Source organism: Hoplias malabaricus, chromosome 6 (genome assembly GCF_029633855.1).
Source record: "Hoplias malabaricus isolate fHopMal1 chromosome 6, fHopMal1.hap1, whole genome shotgun sequence".
Taxonomy (NCBI): domain Eukaryota; kingdom Metazoa; phylum Chordata; class Actinopteri; order Characiformes; family Erythrinidae; genus Hoplias; species Hoplias malabaricus.
In genome coordinates, this window is record NC_089805.1 from 15,861,610 (window position 1) to 15,880,548 (window position 18,939).

Here is an 18,939-nt window from a genome sequence, read left to right on the forward strand (position 1 = left end):
TGTAGAAACTAAATTATTTTTCCCCTAATTCCTCAGGTGTGACCCTACAAGAACTTACCTTTAAGGACATTTATTTTAATATCTTCCTCAATAGTTTTTTTTTTTTTTTTTTTTGTCTTACAAAGGAATATTTGGAATCTACTGATTCTTTACTACAAGTCGAACAGTAAATGGGTGTGGGAGGTGCAAACTTAAGAGAGAGATGGCTGAAAAACAGATTAAAAACAGAATGTTAAACATTGTTTAACGTGGCATATTAAGGCAAAATAAGAGATAAATATAATTGGCCAAATTAAGCCAAGACTCTTTAAGGTTTAACTAAAGAAATGCTGATTTTAAATAGATTTGTTAAGTCATAAATATGAAACCCACACTGGCTTTGATGTATTTTTATTCAAAGCATCAGTTTAAACATGTTTACCAACATTTTTGTGTTGTTTTTTTCTTAGGCACAGAGAAAGTTCGTCAAGCCCAAAGCTGTAAACACCTGCATGTGGTAAATCCTGACTGGCTTTGGGGATGCCTGGAGCGCTGGGAGAAAGCAGAGGAGCATCTTTTCCCACTGAAGGAGTGTTACACCAAACCACAGAGGTCATTTTTTTTCTTCTTTCCTTTCGGTCCATGTTTAGCACAATTACATGCTTAGTTAGCTTGCATTTGTTTGCTACCTGCAGATGTTTTACAACATGTTTTGTTGTACAATGCTTTTTGTACAGTTTAATTTTATCATAACATTTTGAAGTACTGTTTTTCTCTTTGTTTTAGGAGTAACAGTCCACCTGCGTATGTTGATGTTCAGGAGAGTTTCCCAATGCCAGTAGTTCATCCTATTCCTGTCCAACCTAAAAGCCTGCCTGTCCCTGAGGTCCACACATATGATCCTGTAACTGGGAAGTTGATTCGGAGCAAACCGAAGACCCCCTGTCACCCTTCCTACTTACAGCCTCACAAAGCATTTACTCTACCTGTGCATGAAGTGCACTCAAACCCTAGGTAATTTTCCTTTCTTTATGATGGTATGAACATTATGTTGTTTTAGCAGGTTTGCTGTTATACAAGTTTATAAATTCAGACATATGAGCTGCATCTGAATCCATCCTTCAAAGGACGCATTTGTAGGCCAATTATGTCACAGCAGTGTACCCAGACTGTCCAAGCTCCTTCATGTGCAGCCAAAAAATGCATCTTTCTTTTCCTAAGAAACAAAGGAAGCAACGGGACTATCCTTTACCAGCTGACATGTTCTATGGTTCATTGCGAGTTGGGGGATTTCAGAATATTGAGACGGAACAGAATTTTTGTTTAATTAATTAATTTACTACTACTAAATCTACTATCATCACTGGGTTTTTGAAAAAAAAATAAAATGAAAGTGTGCAATGATTATTATCACTATTAAAAAATAACCAAAAGCAAGCATATAGAGGCAAAAAAGTGTTACAACAGTAAACACAGTAGGAGAACATTCAATCAAAGGGCTGTATGTTTCAAATGAATTTTTTATTTATTTATTTATATATATTTTTATTTTTAATGATATGATTTCAGTGAAATCCAGTAAAATAAAACACTTTAATCTCCAGTTGTAATAAATTGAGAAAAAAAAAAATAAATGAAATTTTCTGGCTCTGCCTTTAAGGTGCAGGAGTCTTCAGGAGCATTCAGGAGCGCTGTTTGGTGGTAACAGCAGTCAAAGAAATCTGCCATAGAGTAGACTGTCCCATTTTGGAATAGTCTTCAAAGGACACTCAACAGCCTTTGAAGACAGACCTCTGTAGACTGCATCCTTCGAAGGATGCAGCCCCTGAATTGAGACACAGCTATGGAGTGACAGGTGTAAATTTTTATAGGTGTTGAATTATATATTTTTTTCTTAAACACAAAAGTTAATTTCATTCATAGTCTCAGTAATCTTAGAAGAAATTAAGTTGTGGTAGCCATTGTAGCAATTATGTATTATATGTATTATTGCCATTTTCAGAGAAATTATTTACAAATATATTTCAAGCATGTTGATGTGCTATATGATGATATAAAAATAAAAATCCTTCACAGATGATCAGCAAAATAAAAATAGAATATTTTAATAATATTTTTTTTAATAACAGAATTCAGACACTACCTACTGAGCCCTTTAAAGGACAAGTAAAAACAGATTATGGACATCAAGTTCCTCTGCAAATATTTTATGTTCCTTTGCAAATACTTTGCTTCCTTGCAAAAAAGAGATGCACAAGCATACATGCAAACAGAAGAAAGCATATGGTGCCAGATGCATTAAAGTGTGCCCTAAATGGTGTTTCTTGCTCAAAGCAAAAATTCAGGGACATATGCGCATGCAGCTCTTGACAACCCAGTAGAATGAGGCAAATGTCTGAGTTTGTACAGTTCAAAGCAACCTGGACAAAATCCCTGCACTGTCCTCAATCATGGATTCTTGTCCATCATCGGCCAGTCCCAGCCCACCCTCGTTTCTACTGGGTGGCTTGCCTGCACCATCAGGATCTGCAGAATTTGAAATGGTTTGATCTTTGTTGATGCCTCACCGAATGTCTTTTTTCTGCATACAGCTCTATACACTCTTTGTATAAAAAAGTTGACACAGCACACTAAATGAAACACACTGGGGCACTCGAGATTCTGACCCTGTAGTGCATAGGCACCCTTACAATAAAGGCAGAACCTGGTTGACCTACTTTTAACGCTCCTTTCCTGATTTTTTTCCCAGAATTTTGTGACTTAGGATCCCAAAATCTTTTGTAATCATTCCTTTGAAAGCAAATTTAGATCAGGGTATTTCAAACTTTTTCGAGTGACCCACATTTTGTTCCTTGATTTATCACCACCCACCACACAGCAAGCTTAAAATATCGCTAGTAATATGCTAATGTCTCAATAGCTAGTTAATTTACACTTCTGCCTTAAATAAATGGTGAATCAGTTATATACTAGCACCTGAGATAACTGCAACATTTAAAGTGGAACATTAAAGTTCTGCTAGAAAGCTGCTGAATAGGAAGTTGAATACAGCTTCATATCACAGACGAGTTAGGCGAGTGATAATATGTTTGTTAAACACTTCTGAAGGTGTATGATGCTTTAGATTTACTTAAAGTATTGTAGCGCTCATCTAAGGTGCAGATTAATCACTGCCTTTTTTTTTTTTTTTGATTATATATTAGGCTCTTTTTGTAGAGGAAGTTTTTATCAACGACACACTGTAACCCCATCTGAGACTCTAAATGGGATTTACACTTAAACAACAGCAGCTGGGCTAACTAGATTATCTGGACTACAGCATAATGTAAAGCTTGCATAATGGGCATTTGTGTACATGTTCATTTTTTGTTTATGTGACTGTTAAAGTGCATTTAATTATTAGTTAATATCTTCTCCAGCACATCCAAAAAATTGTCAATGATATTTCATGCTCCCTTTCACAATAAGAGCCTGTCATTATCACCATTGTCATCTTGGAATATGCCCATGCCAATCAGGGAAGAAAAAATCCATTGATGGAATAAACCTGGTCATTTAGTATATTCAGGTAGTCAGCTGACCTTGTTCTTTGGGCACAAAATGCTGAACCTAGACCTGACCGACTGCAGCAACCCCAAGTCATAGTACTGCCCGCACAGGCTGGTACGGTAGGCACTAGGCATGATAGGTGCATCACTTCAGCCATCTTTCTTTTTACCCTGATGTGGAACAGTGTGGATCACTCTGGAACAGTGTAAATCTGGACTCATCAAACCACATGAGTGGTTTTCTTAAGGCTACACTATTTTACTATTAAACATATCCCTGAGATCCACTATTGTTTTTCTACACTTTGATTTCACAAACATTTAAGTGAAGCATTTTGTCTGACCACATTCCTTCCTCGAAAATGATATTCCCCATTGCCCTTCCAGTTTTGCATGGGCAAGTTCTTAACCCAAGTTTAGTAGTCTCAGCAACCTCTTTAGATGCTTTCTATGCCTGATGAATGTAAAATAATTTGATCCTTCTGAAACAGATTAACATCTTTTTCATGACCACAGGATATTTTGACATATTTGTTTAACAAATGAGAAGCTTCTTAGTGCCTGAGTTAGGGTTAAATAACATTTTGCCAGCTGAAACAAAACATAATCACCTATGCAGCAATTGTCTAATGGGAGGCTCCTAACTATTTGCTTAGTTAAATCCAGGTAGTGTTCTTTTTTCTACCTGTTGTCGGTTCCATTTGCACAACAGCGGGTGAAATTGATTCACATTCAGTGTTGTTTCTTAACTGGACAGATTGATTTTACAGAAGTGTGATAGACATTGTGATTTATATTTTGCGATTTATGGGATTTTGGAATTTTGCGATTGGTAACCAATTTATTATATTTACTCTGAGGTAAACAACAGGTCACAAGAGGTGAAAAGAGTAGAATTGGCAGTGTGAAACTGGATGAGGCCTGCTGACTATGAAAATCCTTTTTTCATAGAGACAGTATCTGGACAGACATTCAGAAATATCACATTTTTTATGACAAGAAGGCATTGAAGGCATATACATTTGCCCTGATGTTTTATACAACACAGAAATATACAATCAAGTGAATTTCCATATTTTAAGGTGCACAAGAATTAAGCAAAGAATTAAGTCTGGTATAATCTGAAAATCTCTAAATTTATTGATGTTCTGAAGGTGATAAATGCTGAGCTAGTAACTGCTTTAACATAACTACTAAAACTGAGATCTTGGTCCATTAGTATGCCATGGTTATGATTAATTTCTTTAGTATGTATATTTTAAAAGCCATGAAATAATGTGGTGTAAGGGGCGACACGGTGGCGCAGCAGGTAGTGTCGCAGTCGCACAGCTCCAGGGGCCTGGAGGTAGTGAGTTCGATTCCAGCTCCGGGTGACTGTCTGTGAGGAGTTGGTGTGTTCTCCCCGTGTCCGCGTGGGTTTCCTCCGGGTGCTCCGGTTTCCTCCCACAGTCCAAAAACACACGTTGCAGGTGGATTGGCGACTCGAAAATGTCCGTAGGTGTGAGTGAATGTGTGTGTGTCTGTGTTGCCCTGTGAAGGACTGGCGTCCCCTCCAGGGTGTATTCCCGCCTTGCGCCCGATGATTCCAGGTAGGCTCTGGACCCCCGCGACCCAAAAAATTGGATAAGCGGTTACAGATAATGGATGGATAATGTGGTGTAACATTTTTTCATTAAAATGTACTAAGAAGTTGTCATGTGACCAGTTTGCAGCTGAGTGTGAAGTGGTAGGGATGAGAATCAGCACCTCCAAATCTGAGTCCATGGTACTTAGTTGGACTCTGCAATGTTGTATATGACCTTGAACTCGCAAAAGTAAGCAAATTGTATGCATAGACTGTGAGAAACCCGTAAATCGACACTTGTGGCTATATTTATTATTATTATTTATTTTATTTATTTATTTATTTTAATATAAGAATTTTATTTATTTTTATAAGAAATTAATAGGTATAAGAACCTTATCTTTCTATATGGCTTATTTATTTTACAAGGAAACACTGTTTATGGAAAGGGGTGGAGTGAATATCTCAGCTGGGAAAAGGTGATAGGGTTAAACATACACAATGTCTGTATCCTGAGTTTTATCTTTATGTGAATTTCTATATTTTTATTAATGGTTAATCTATCAATAATATGTTAGAATATAAGGGGGCTTAACACGATTCAAATGAGTGAATTGTCTAGATTTTATATGTAGAAAAAACATTGATTTTGCTTGTTGCAGAATCTTATTTAAATAAGCTTGATGTAGCTCATATGCAGGACAAGACTTATACAGTGGTGGCCTCTTCAAATGGTAGTGCAAAATGCAAAGGAACGATTAGTAATACACCTAAAGGACAAACTCCAGAGCCAGAAGATATCTTTCCATAATTGTTGTTGACTCAATATTTCAGGGCCAATACTACATGAAGCCATATTGTTTGCAGTTGAAGTGGGCTCATTTCATGATCAGATGAATACAGGTTTAATATCTTTATTACCTAAAAAAGGTAAGAACCACACTAACTGTGCCAATTATCACCCAATTTCATTAATTCTGATATTAAATTGTACTCTAAGGTACTAGCTTACAGGACAGGTATATTGGGAAGCTAATGCACACTCACTCAGTCTAGGTTTTTAAAGGGTCGACGGGCCTCAGACTCCAGGATCTTGTTTCAGTGTGAGTTAAATATTGAGCTCGATCTTAAATCCAATCCTCCACTTTCTCTAGATGGCAAGCACACATTCCCTTCTCATCCTCCTTGAGCTGATTGTGAACAGTGTTCCTATTATTGATTTATAGATTTTCAAGGTTTTTGTAGGTTTCACATCAAATAATACTGCATTAGATCAACAAATATACACTAAAAAGCTTAAATAATTCTTTATTGTGTGTATTCTAAATAAACAAGTATTATTTCATCATTTTTTAAAAAGATAATAATAATAATAATAATAATAATTGTAAATATTATCAGCATCTGAGAAAACTGCCAAAGTACCAAAATGTTTTTTATTTGTTGGGATATTGTCCATATTTGCCCTGAACTAAATTCCTGAAAGTCTGGGCCTGCTGTGACTGTCAGAACTTCATCAGTCATACATCCCAGAGTTTAGAATATCAAGAAAAATATGTCCGTCTGATGCTACAAAATTATTTTGTCACAGTAATATGACATGTAATAAATTAGCATCAAAAATGCTTATGTTTTCAACTAACAGACACCTCACACTAACAATCTGTGTCAAGATATCCGATGTGGGAATATGATTTCAAGGCTGTAGGTAAAATTTTGGTCAAAACATGACAAATTTATAGAAAAATTTATTTATCGGTTAGCATGAAAACCTGATTAAAAGTGATTACATATTTGAGTAGCAAAGGTTCTTTAGAAAATAAAACAACATATTGAATATGGCTATGTCACATAATTACTGTTTAAATGCAACTGAAAGAGGCACTGACAAAAAAACGGAATAGCAAAATAACTATATAGATAGGGTCCATCGGGTTAAAAGTCCCTCTCACCTTTAACGATCTATTGCGGTGCTGTAATGCACCTTAAATAGAGCTACCTTTGGGCTCAACATTTTAAAAATCCCCACTTTACCCCTAACCATGCTGGCCACATCCAAGCCCACTTTGAAATGTCACTGTCCCGGTAACTTGTTACTAGCTCTTACCAAGGTCTAAAGAAACCTTGTGCTGTATTAAGCACGGGGTGAGCTGTCGCCCCCTCTGACTCCCTTTAGGATTGCTACTGGGCGGGGAAGGTTTTGAGTGTTTGCCCATAGCTGTCGCCCCCTCTGACTCCCTTAGGATTACTACTGGGTGGGGAAGGTTTTGAACTCCAACTGTTCGCCTTCTAATTACCTCCCTATATTATTTAATGCATCTGGGGGATCAGCAGCCACTTGCTCCAAAACTACTTGCATTTCTGTTCTGTGGATATTTCTTTATGGACCTTGGTCTCCTTTGTGGCAAATGGTATATACTCCAGACTATCTAAACACTTCACTACCTGGTACTTAGTACTATCCCAAACATGTTGTATCTTGTTTTTCGGCCTTGTATGTGATTTCTTCTATAGACCACTGTCCCCACTGGAAGTATCTGAGCAGCTCCCATAGGGTACTGCTATGCTCGTTGACTGGCTGCTGCTTTCAAGCACCGTTCAGCGCTGGTATAAGCAAACTGAAGAAATTCTAGTTGTTCTACCATCCAATCTCCGACTGATCCTTCCACTAGTTCATCTTCCAACCTTCTCAACAGTGCATCAATGGGCAGTTGCGGTTTTTGACCAAACATGAGCTTGTAAGGGGTAGTTGATTGATGTATTGTAGTATTATACGCAAATACTAATTGGGGAAGGTGTTGAGGCCACATTCACTTCTTCACTGGTAGTGTTCGCAATAAGTCATGCATGGTGCGATTAAACCTTTCATATTGGCCATTCCCTTCTGGTTGATAGGGAGTAGTGCGGCTCTTCTCAACCCCATATATCTTACATAAAGCCTTCATCAAATCTCCTTCAAAATTTTGGCCTTGATCCGAATGTATTCACTGGGGAATCCTGTACAGATAAAACCACTTCTCTGTCAAGATGCGTACCACTGTACTGGCCCTTTGATCAGAGGTAGGATAGGCCTGTGTAAATTTTGAGAAGACATCTGTGACCACAAGCACATTATCCCTACCATCAGTCGCCCTTTCCAAGACTGTAAAATCCACTGCCACACTCTCCAGTGGTTTGAAAGCCAGTAAGCTACCTGTTAAGTCTTTACCTTCGGATACACTGCTTTTGCCACCACATAACGGGGACACTGTTGGCACCACTGTTTAATATCTTTCCTCATCTGTGACCAGTAACATCTCTGTCGCACCAAATAAGTAGTCCTTTCACACCCTTGGTGTCCATGTTTATTATGGAGTGCTGTTTAATTATTCTGACTTTAAAACTTCTGGCAACAACAGTTGAAACAGTTCATGATTTTCACCTGGCACGTGGGTCAGATGATACAACACTCTCTGACAGTCTCTAATGTTCTTTCACTGCTTGACCAATTCTAAAGCTGGCCATGTTTCCTTCCTCACTCCTCGGCTGAAGGGGGTCCACCCCTCTGCCAGTATGTAAGAAATCACTGGGTCATCTGACTGTAAAGCCAATAAGTCAGCTTTTTGCTGTAGAGGAATGGCATTAATCACTGAGATTGTTCCCAAACTCTGCGGTACCACTGGCTAGCCACTGTCTCTACAGGGGACAGTAAATCCAGGAGCCACTTCTTCAACTAGAACAGGGTGTGGGGGCTTTGGCTACCGAGATAAAGCATCTGCATTTTGATTTGCCCCTCCTGGATGATACTTAATATTAAAGTTGAATAGCGCTAACTGTGACACCCAACGCTGTTCAACTCTCCTAATTTTGCAGACTGAAGGTAGGTCAAGGGATCATTGTCAGTAAAAACGGTCAATTAGGCCCACAGCAGGTATTCCCGAAATGTTTCTGTAATGGCCCATTTTAACCCCAGGAGTACCAAATTCATGGAACTCTAATTGGACATGTTCCTATCAGTTGGATGGAGCCCATTACTGTCATATGCCACTGGTCTCTTCTTCCCCTCGTGTTCTTGGGAGAGAACTGCACCCAGCCCACCATGGCTTACATCAATTTCTAAAATGAATGGCTTTGAAAAGTGTGCATAGGCCAACACTGGTGTAGTGACTAACTTGTCTTTCACCGTACAGAATGCCCTTTCACAAGCATCATCCCACTTTTCTTCTAAGGAACTGACCACAAAATGGTCCACAAACCGATGATAGTATGATGCAAAGCCAAGAAAAGATCTAAGTTCTTTTACTGTTCTGGGTCGTCTCAACTAGTTTCTCTGAACCTGCAGGAACACACACAGATGTACGCCCTGCTACTTTTACCTGTCCCACACAACCCATTGATGACATGCAATCCAACTGATGACACTCATTGAATACTTGCCTACAGACCTTCCCGGCTGATTGTATCAAAGGAGCCTAAAACAATAAAGACCTATGTTGCTGACAAAGCTCCCTATAGCATGGACCAATCAGGTTCATGCCTAACAAGCCTCGCCCCTTGGACTTTTGAGCCCTAGTGTGGGTGTCACTAGAGTCACAAACTACTGCAGTTACTGCGGTTTTACTTTCAAAATTACCTTCACCACCACTCCAGTCTGATTACCGCAGGAGTAGGCCCGGGTCCTTGGATTGCCCATGTGCTCACCCTCCTCTAGCCATCGGATGGCTTCACTGCGAACAGTTAGAAAAGAAATGTCAGGCTTAAGCCTCACAGAACCTCCATTAAAAATGATAAGGCATGTGTATATTCAGGTAATGATAGTCCTTCTAATTGCCTCCTTTGAAAAAATTGTTTTTGTAACCCAACATATGACTAAGAACATCCCTGTATCTCAACTAACACTTTTAAGATTTTCTCAGGCTCTTCCCTTTCACTTACAGGACAAAATTTAATCTCGGTTTTAGCCTCACCATCCAAATGGTCATATATAAATAATGCCTGTTCACTAGGGGACATACAATGACTTTCCAAGGGCCTACGAACCTCCTCCACCCAGTCTTCTACAGTTAGTGTCTGTAGGTTTACCCAAAAACCTGGGGCATTTCCTCTCTCTAGGCACATATACATATCGCTCAACTGCACTCCTCTGAGTACCTTCAGAATCCCTCGCACTAACCCCGTTACCAATTTTTTTTTATCAGCCTGAAGTTGTTGCACTTGTTGTGTCAAAACCCTAAGCTGTTCCTCCATGTTTGGGTTTGCCACAGACATCTACAATATCAAAACAAAAAAAACTAGAGCCGCTAGTGTCTATCTGCGGGTTCAAGCACTAACTGGCTTAATATGGCAGTGAAGTCAAATCTGACAACTCCTGTACTATGAATTGATCGGGAGAGGATGTATTGACATTTGTGGCTAAGGCAAAATTGTTAGACATTGAGCCAAGTAGGTATGTGCAGTGTCAGATTATTTGTAATAGGTGTTTGTGACGTGTGTTCTACAGTCTCTGAGGTGTGTTTGTTTCTGTGTGATGTCAGAGGGCCTTTGTATGATGTATGTAATGTGTGAGCAGTGCTTTTAAAATCGGACAGACTCCTTCAGAATAGTAATATTGTATATTACTATATACAATATATACTATAAACTTGTATATTATAGGTGCTGATCATAAAATTAGAATATCATGAAAAAGTTTATTTATTTCAGTAATTCCATTCAAAAAGTTAAACTTGTATATTATACTCATTTAATACACACAGACTGATATATCTCAAGTGTTTATTTCTTTTAATTTGATGATTATAACTAATCAGGAAATATCTTTTGTTATGGTTTGTTTTATTATGATGTATTGAGTGAGGGTAAATCGCCACTTAAAGAGATATAGGTGACTTTATAATTTTTAATTATGATAAATATTCATATTCATATGGTATGACCATTGATGTGTGCCGGTGAAAAGGATCTTAACCTCCATATACATCAACAAAACAATATTTTTAGTTTTGTAGTTCTATCTGGTGGTGAAAGAATTTACTACTGTAGCATAGTGTTGCTAAGCAGTTATAGTCTTTCATGTTAGATATGCACATACAGAACTACTTAAGGGAGTACTACTCTATGGATATTTTCCTAACATGGACATATGTGGTATCAGCCAAATCCTAAAGTCCTGACCTATAATATTTATCAATAAAATGTTGAACTTTCATCAAAATGTGGCTTACAGACCACTCCCAATAATAGAGATCCAGCATGAGTTCTACAAATCACAAATGCACCTATAACTCAATAACGCTTTCCCCAAAAATTTCAAAACTGCACATGCTTGATCAGTATGAGGATCAGGTGACATGATTAAATTGTGGTGCCACTGCAATCCTAATTTAAAAGCTAATTTAATCAGTTATTGTCCAATTGTAGCGCCCCCTTTTGGTGGATTTGACTCATATTGTACGTGCTTCTTCAGAGAAAGGCCCTACATACGTATGTCAAATTTGGTCTAGCCTAGACTTAATTTGTTTGAGTTACAGCTGAAAGAATGTTTAAAGCTCCACACACTTTGATTAATTGATATATTACAACAACAGTTTGTCCAAATGTTGAATTGTTTTGAAAATTATTTTCCTACAGACTCTGCAGATTACAAGAAGGTCAATTGTATGGAAATAGAGCAAAGATTCAATTTCCAACAACTTGTGATTGAGAAAATAGGATGCATTTTTTGACAACACTTATAAAATTGTGAGGCCCTCTGCAGAGTATACAGAGAAGCAAACTGCATGTCGATACGCTTAATTTTCTCTGAGATATATCATATGGAAAGTTATGAAAGTTTTTATGCACTTAGGAAATGCTACCAGGGACATATCATTCACATCTCATGATTATTGGACTTTCTTAAGGTTGTCAAAGAGCTGCTAACAACTGATTGGCTGATGACGATCACAATTTTGCCCGAATCTGAGTCCGATCTGCCTTGTGGATGCTGACATATAAACTTGTAGCATTTACAGCACCCCCTATATGAAAATTGGCACCTCCTTTGACATGCTACCTCAGAATCATGTTTGGAAGTAGAATTTGAAATTTAAACACATTTGAGTAAAGCATGAAATTGTTATGATCCTTTGCATATGGTGGCCATATTGCATTGAAATTTCAATGTTTTTTTATAATTATTGACCGTCAGACAAGCTCAAGGGAATTGGACAAAATCCACGGGCTAGTTCACAAAAGTAGGTTTTGCAAACTTTGCAAATTAGCAGGACAATAAACTGGGAAAGGTAAAAATTTGACTAAAATTTTTTAATTTGTCAGGACCCAAGGAATGAGGGGGAAAAATTGTCTCTACGCCTCACGGTTTAGTAGATATAAACCTAAATGCGCTTTGATTTGCTATAACGCCACAATTAGACCAATCAGTGTAATTTTTTGTTGTCCTCTGAGATGCACACAAACTACATCTACCCTCCAGGTGGGGAGTCTGTACGACCTACGGTCTCTTCCTCACAATGACTTTTACAGGAGAAAAATAATAATAAGAATATAGCTGCTGGAAGAAGAACAATGCGCTAGCATACGAGCTGTCCTGAGATAGAAGGGGATTTTTGGTGAAGTTTGTCTAGTGTTTGTAAGGTTTTGGAGATGTAGCATGAGATGGAGGAGTAGCGGATGACAGAGACAGCATAGAGCACAGAAGTCACTCTGGAGTTGTACCCTGGTTTCTCACCCTAATGTTCAGGACCCCCAAACAGCAGATATGATGTGGAGTTGCTTGTACTCGAGTCCGTCATCAGTGGACACAGGACACTGTCTGCTGGCAGTGTTTGGTTGTGGACTATTCTCTGTCCAGCAGTGATGCTGAGGGATTCAAAACTTGAATCATACCTGCTGTATGGGTATCCAGACCATTGAAGAGCAGGGTGAAAGCGAGCAGTCTTTGCAGAGCAAGAGGTTAGCATATGACATTTCCTGATACAGGAGCCACACTTTAAGATAAATTTTGTAGTGCTTTAAAATTTGATCCTTGCTGTTCTGGTGTCTCAGCAGAGCTGGATTGTAAGAAGGAGTAGTGGATGAGTGGGTGAATTTCTGGTCTGCAGACAGGTGAACGTGGGGCTTGGGTTACAGAGACATCACAACTCACTCTGGAATTTCACCCTGGATTCTGACCCAATATTCAGGATCCCGACAAAGCATGTATAATTTGGGTGGTGGATAATTCTCAGCACTGCAGTGACACTGACATTGTGGTGATATGGCAGTGTGTGTAGTGCTCTTATAAGTGGATAAGACACAGTGCTGCTGGAGATTTTAACACCTGTGTCAACTTATTGTCCACACTGAGATACACATTTTATTGGTCCAACTTATAGATATGAATTCAGAGACAGTTGCTCATACATTCAGCATTGTGGTGATATGTCAGTGTGTATTGTGCTCTTTTGCGTGGATCAGACAGAGCAGTGCTGCCTGAGAATTTAACACCTGTTTCCACTCACTCTCCCCAATTTTAGATACACCTATTTTGTTGGTGCACATTATACATAAAAAAGGCAGAGACAGTAGGTCATGCATTTTCAGCATACCTGCTTTATGGGTGTCCAGACCATTGAAGAACATGTGAAAAGGAGCAATGAATGTATGCAGAGCAAGAGGAGAACCCCTCTCTGTAATTTCAGATCTACAAAGTGCTCCTGTGATGAGTGAAGCTGAAAAATTGGACCCTGAATGCAGAAATAAGGAGTTGGTCATAATGTTTGGGTTGATTGGTGTAGATCTACATTTAATTGTCTGTGTCCTCTGGCTCTCTGTCACTGGCAGGGGGGAGTGGAGGGGGAGAGGTGACAGTCTGTGTGTGAGGGGTAGAGGGAGGTGTTGAATGGGGATTCTACATAACAGAGACAAGTCTGCAGGCATAGATGAGATGTAACTGACATTTATTTGAGCAAGAACTAGTCCCTGGATCAAAACCCCATATGGACATATGTGGTATCATATGAATCGTAAGAACCTGAATTTTAATAATTATCAAAAAAATGTGGAACTTTCATTACTTTGTGATTGCTGCCTCTGCTTAAATAGAGATGTGCAGCTTGCCTTCAAAACATTGCATAAAAAAACAGCTGTAACTCAAAAATGCTTTAGTCATATGTTATGAAAATGCAAAAGCTACTTTCCCATGGTCTTCAGAATATATCTATCTCATCTTGCTGGTACTAGTACTGTAATCAATTAATAAATTATGCAACCAGTTGCTGTCTAATTGTAGCACCGCCTTCCTGTGCAATATGGTCACATTTAGCACACTACTTCAGAGTAATGACGTACATATGTTTACCAAGTTTTGTCTGATTTGGGTGAAGATTGTTGTAGTTATAGCTTAAAGAGTGCATGGAGCCCGCCCATGCTTATTTGTCAAATAACTGCCGCAACAGTGTGTCAAAAATTCCAACTTTTTTTTTTTTTTTTGATAATTATTTACCTACAGTCTATACAGATTTCAAAAATACCAGATGTTTATTGATAAGACAAATTTCCAGGGAGGAGCTCAAAAAGCTCCAATTTCACATACCTGACTATTGTTGATAAACTATGCATTTTTTGACAATAATTGTAATTGCAAAGTTGTAAGACACTATGCACAGTATGCAATAAAGCAAACTGCTGTTGATATGTTTAATTTTTGCTGAGATATTCCATATTTTCATGTTTAAATTTTTAATTGCGCCACCTAGTGGCTATCATTATAAAACATTTTATGTGCTTAGGAAGTGCTGCCATGGACATACCATGCAAGTTTCATGATGTTAGGATCTTGTTATGGTCGTGAAACAGCTGCTGAAATTTGATTGGCCAATGGTAGCCATGTTTTTTTTTAAATGACATCATCATAGAATCTGAGTCAAGACATCAGCCACTACATGCATACCAATTGGCATGCCAATCGGACAATCCTGTGAAGCGTAACAAATTTTTTGTTGTTATAATGCCCCCTAGGCTTGCAGTTGCACAACTAAGTACTCATATCTTCCAACCCTTACAGGGATCAAGCATGTAAAGTATGGTAACATTCACTTGCAGTGCTTGGACCCCTAAAAAAACATAACAAATACAATAGGGTTCAGCGCACTGAGTGCTTGAACCCTAAAAAAGATTACAACTAAAGATTACTAGCTAATCTCCCTGAATGTGGGCAGAAGAAAAAATTGATGAAAGGTTGCAACTCAGGATAGTCGCCCCAATCAAGTTCCAAAGAAATTCAAGCTGTCCTGCAGACTCAGGTTGCATCAGTGTCAGCGTGAACTATCCATCGACATTTTAATTAAATTAAACGCCATGGCAGAAGACCCAGGGGGATCCCACTCCTGACAGAGACATCAAAACCTTAGGCTGCAGTTTGCCAAAATGTATGTGAGTAAGCCAATATCCTTCTGGGAAAACATCTTGTGGACAGATGAGAATAAGAGAGAGCTTTTTGGTAAAGCACATTATTCTAATGTTTACCGTTTATCGCACATTATTCTACTGTTTTGCTGCCTCTAGCACTGGGTACCTTGATTGTGTGCAAGGCATCAAAAAGGAAGAAGGAATTTGAGTCGCAATGTAGGGCCCAGTGTCAGAAAGGGTCTTCCAGCAGGACAATGACCCCCCCCAAAAAAAAAAAAAAAAAAAAAAAGCAAAGCAATGGAGAGTTCTGAAGTGCCCAGCAATGAGGCCGGATTTAAATCCCATTAAAACACCTGTGGAGAGATCTTAAAATTGCTGGTCCAAAATTCAAGTTAGGAGGTGTAAGAAGCTTGTTGATGGTTATGGGTTTTAGTTGATGTAAGATGACCTTAAGTGTCATGAAAAGCACCAACAAATAAAATACATTTTTATTATTATTAGGGTTCAAGCACTCAGTGCGTAGAACCCTATTGTTTTTGTACCGGTTTTTCTTATTATTCTTTTTCTCCTGTAAAAGTCATTGTGCGGAAGAGACCGTACGTCGTACAGACTTCCCACTTGGAGGGTAGATGTAGTTTGTGTGCATCTCGGAGGACAACAAAAATTACACTGATTGGCCTAATGGTGGCGCTATAGCAAAGTGAAACACATTTAGGTTCATATCTCCTACACCGTGAGACGTAGAGACAAAATCTTTTTTTCCACTTATTCTGTGGGTCCTGACAAATCAAAAACGGGTTAGTCAAAATTTAATTTTTCCAAGGTTATTATCACGCTAATTTGCATAATTTGCAAAACCTACTTTTGCAAACTAGTCCGGGGATTTTTGTCCAATTCTCTTGAGCTTGGTGCCAAAATGTTCGCAGGAGTCTGAAGGTTAATAATTATCAAACAAAAGTTTAAATTTCGATTCAATATGGCCGCCATATGCAAATGAATCTCTTCGGCTTATCGTATGTTTTACTTACAAATTTATAGCAATTTCATACTTTACTCCAATGTGTTCAAATTTCATATTCTACTTCCAGATATTATTCTGAGGTAGCATGTCAAATGAGGAGCCAATATTCATATAGGGGGCGCTGTAAATGCTACAAGTGCATATCTCAGCATCTGCAAGGCGGATCGGACTGCCGTTTGGCATGCTGCTTCTCTGGGCAAGGCTATAAGTGGAAAATTAAGGACAATTAGATTCGGGCAAAATTGTGAACGTCATCGGCCAATCAGATGTTAGCACCTGTTTGACTACCTTAACAAGGTCCAATCATCATGGGATTTGACTGGTATGTTCCTGGGAGCACTCACTAAGTGCATAAAAATGTTCGTAACGATAGCCACTAGGGGGCGCTATATCAAGAAGATATGATATTTCTCAGCGAAAATTAAGCGTATCGACACGCAGTTTACTTCTCTGTATACTCTGCAGAGGGCCTCACAACTTTATAGTTGCAAATGTTGTCAAAAAATGCATTGTATTTTCTCAATCGCCAGTTGTTTAAAATTGAACTTTTTCGAACTAGTCCGTGGGATTTTGCTCTATTCCCAAATAATTGACCTTGTTAGAATCTGCAGAGCCTGTAGGTCACTAATTATCAAAAAAAGTTCAACATTTGGACAAACTTTTGTTGTAATAAATCAATAAATCGAAGTGTGTGGAGCTTTAAACATTCTTTCAGCTGTAACTCAAACAAATTAAGCCCAATCAAGACTAAATTTGACATACGTATGTAGGGCCTTACTATGAAGAAGCATATACAATATGACTCCAATCCACCAAAAGCGGGCGCTACAATTGGACAATAACTGATAAAATTAGCTTTTTTGTGTTATAGCGCCATCTAGGATTGCAGTGGCACCACAATTTAATCATGTCATCTGATCCTCATACTGATCAAGCATGTGCAGTTTTGAAATTTTTGGGGAAGGCGTTTTTGAGTTATAGGTGCATTTGTGATTTCTAGAATTCATGCTGGATCTCTATTATTTGGATGGGCCTGTAAGCCACATAGGGATGAAAGTTCAACATTTTATTGATAATTATTATATGCCAGGCCATTAGGATTCCACTGATGCCACATATGTCCATGTTAGGAATATATCCATAGAGTAGTACTCCCTTAAACAGTTCTAACATGAAAGACTGTAACTGCTTAGCAACACTGTTACAGTAGTAAATTCTTTCACCACCAGATAGAACTATATTTGTTGATCTATATGGAGGTTAAGATCCTATTCACCTGCAAAGGTTAATGGTCATACCATAATTAAAAATTATAAAGTCTCCTATACCTCTTCAAGTGGCCATTTACCCTCACCAGTCAGATAATACCCTTTGTTATTGTGTGTTTTATTCTGATGTACTGAGATTCTGATGTTTACACTTGTTTCTCACAGAGTACAGTGTCCCATTTAATGCCTGACATGTTAAAAGGCAAGAGCTGCACTCTGATTGGCTGTAGTGCGAGGCAACCTCCTCCCCCACACCGCCTCCTGCATTTAAATGCCCACCTGCATTTAAATATTTTAGACTTATATATAACTACTTTATAGTAGCCTGTCCAGAGCACAGGTTGCTCTGATAGTGGCCTTCAGCTCTTCTGCATTGTTGGGTCTGGCGTATTGCATCTTACTCTTCACAATACCCTGTAGATTTTCAATGGGGTTAAGGTCAGGCGTGTTTGTTGGCCAATTAAGAACAATGAGACCATGGTCCTTAAACCAGATACTGGTAGCTTTGGCAATGTGAAACTAACTGTGGAAAGTTTACACTGGCCCAAGCCACATGCTTCTGACGCTGTCTCTTGTTCAAGAGTGGGTTCACACAAGGAATGCGACGCTGAAACCCATGTCTTGCATACATCTGTGTGTGGTGGTTCTTGAAGCGCTGACTCCAGCTGCAGTCCAGTCTTTGAGAATCTCCCTGACATTTTTGAATGGGTTTTATTTAACAATCCTCTACCATATCTTTCCCTTTCCTTCTCCTCTCTATTAATGTGCTTGGACACAGAGTTCTGTGAACAGCCAGCATTTTTAGTAATGACCATTTGTGTCTTGCTCTGCTGGTGTAAGGTGTCTATGGTCGTCTTTTGGACAACTGTCAAGTCAGCAGTCTTCCCCATGATTGTGGAGCCTAAAGAACTAGAACTAGACTGAGAGACTATTTAAAGGCCTTTGCAGGTGTTTTGAGTTAATTCACTGATTAGAGTGTCGCACCAGTTGTCTTCAATATTGAACCTTTTCACAATATTCAAATTTTCTGACATACTGAATTTGGGGTTTTCGTTAGTTGTCATTTATAATCATCAAATTAAAAGAAATAAACACTTGACATATATCAGTCTGTGAGTAATGAATGAGTATAATATACAAGTTTAACTTTTTGAATAGAATTATGGAAATAAATCAACTTTTTCATGAGAT

At 38.5% G+C, this 18,939-nt stretch overlaps 1 protein-coding gene across 4 annotated transcripts in view; it reads left to right on the forward strand.

The window, feature by feature from the left end:
* Positions 1 to 18,939, forward strand: part of ctdp1 (CTD (carboxy-terminal domain, RNA polymerase II, polypeptide A) phosphatase, subunit 1) — a 243,775-nt gene that overhangs the window by 141,342 nt on the left and 83,494 nt on the right. For 3 of the 4 annotated variants that reach the window (XM_066674468.1, XM_066674472.1, XM_066674469.1), the window contains exons 9-10: positions 450 to 591; positions 766 to 993. In XM_066674468.1, the coding sequence (XP_066530565.1) occupies positions 450 to 591; positions 766 to 993 (370 nt within the window). Of the gene's footprint in view, positions 1 to 449; positions 592 to 765; positions 994 to 1,639; positions 1,792 to 18,939 lie in introns of those variants that run through there. The other variant, XM_066674473.1, reaches the window with a different exon arrangement.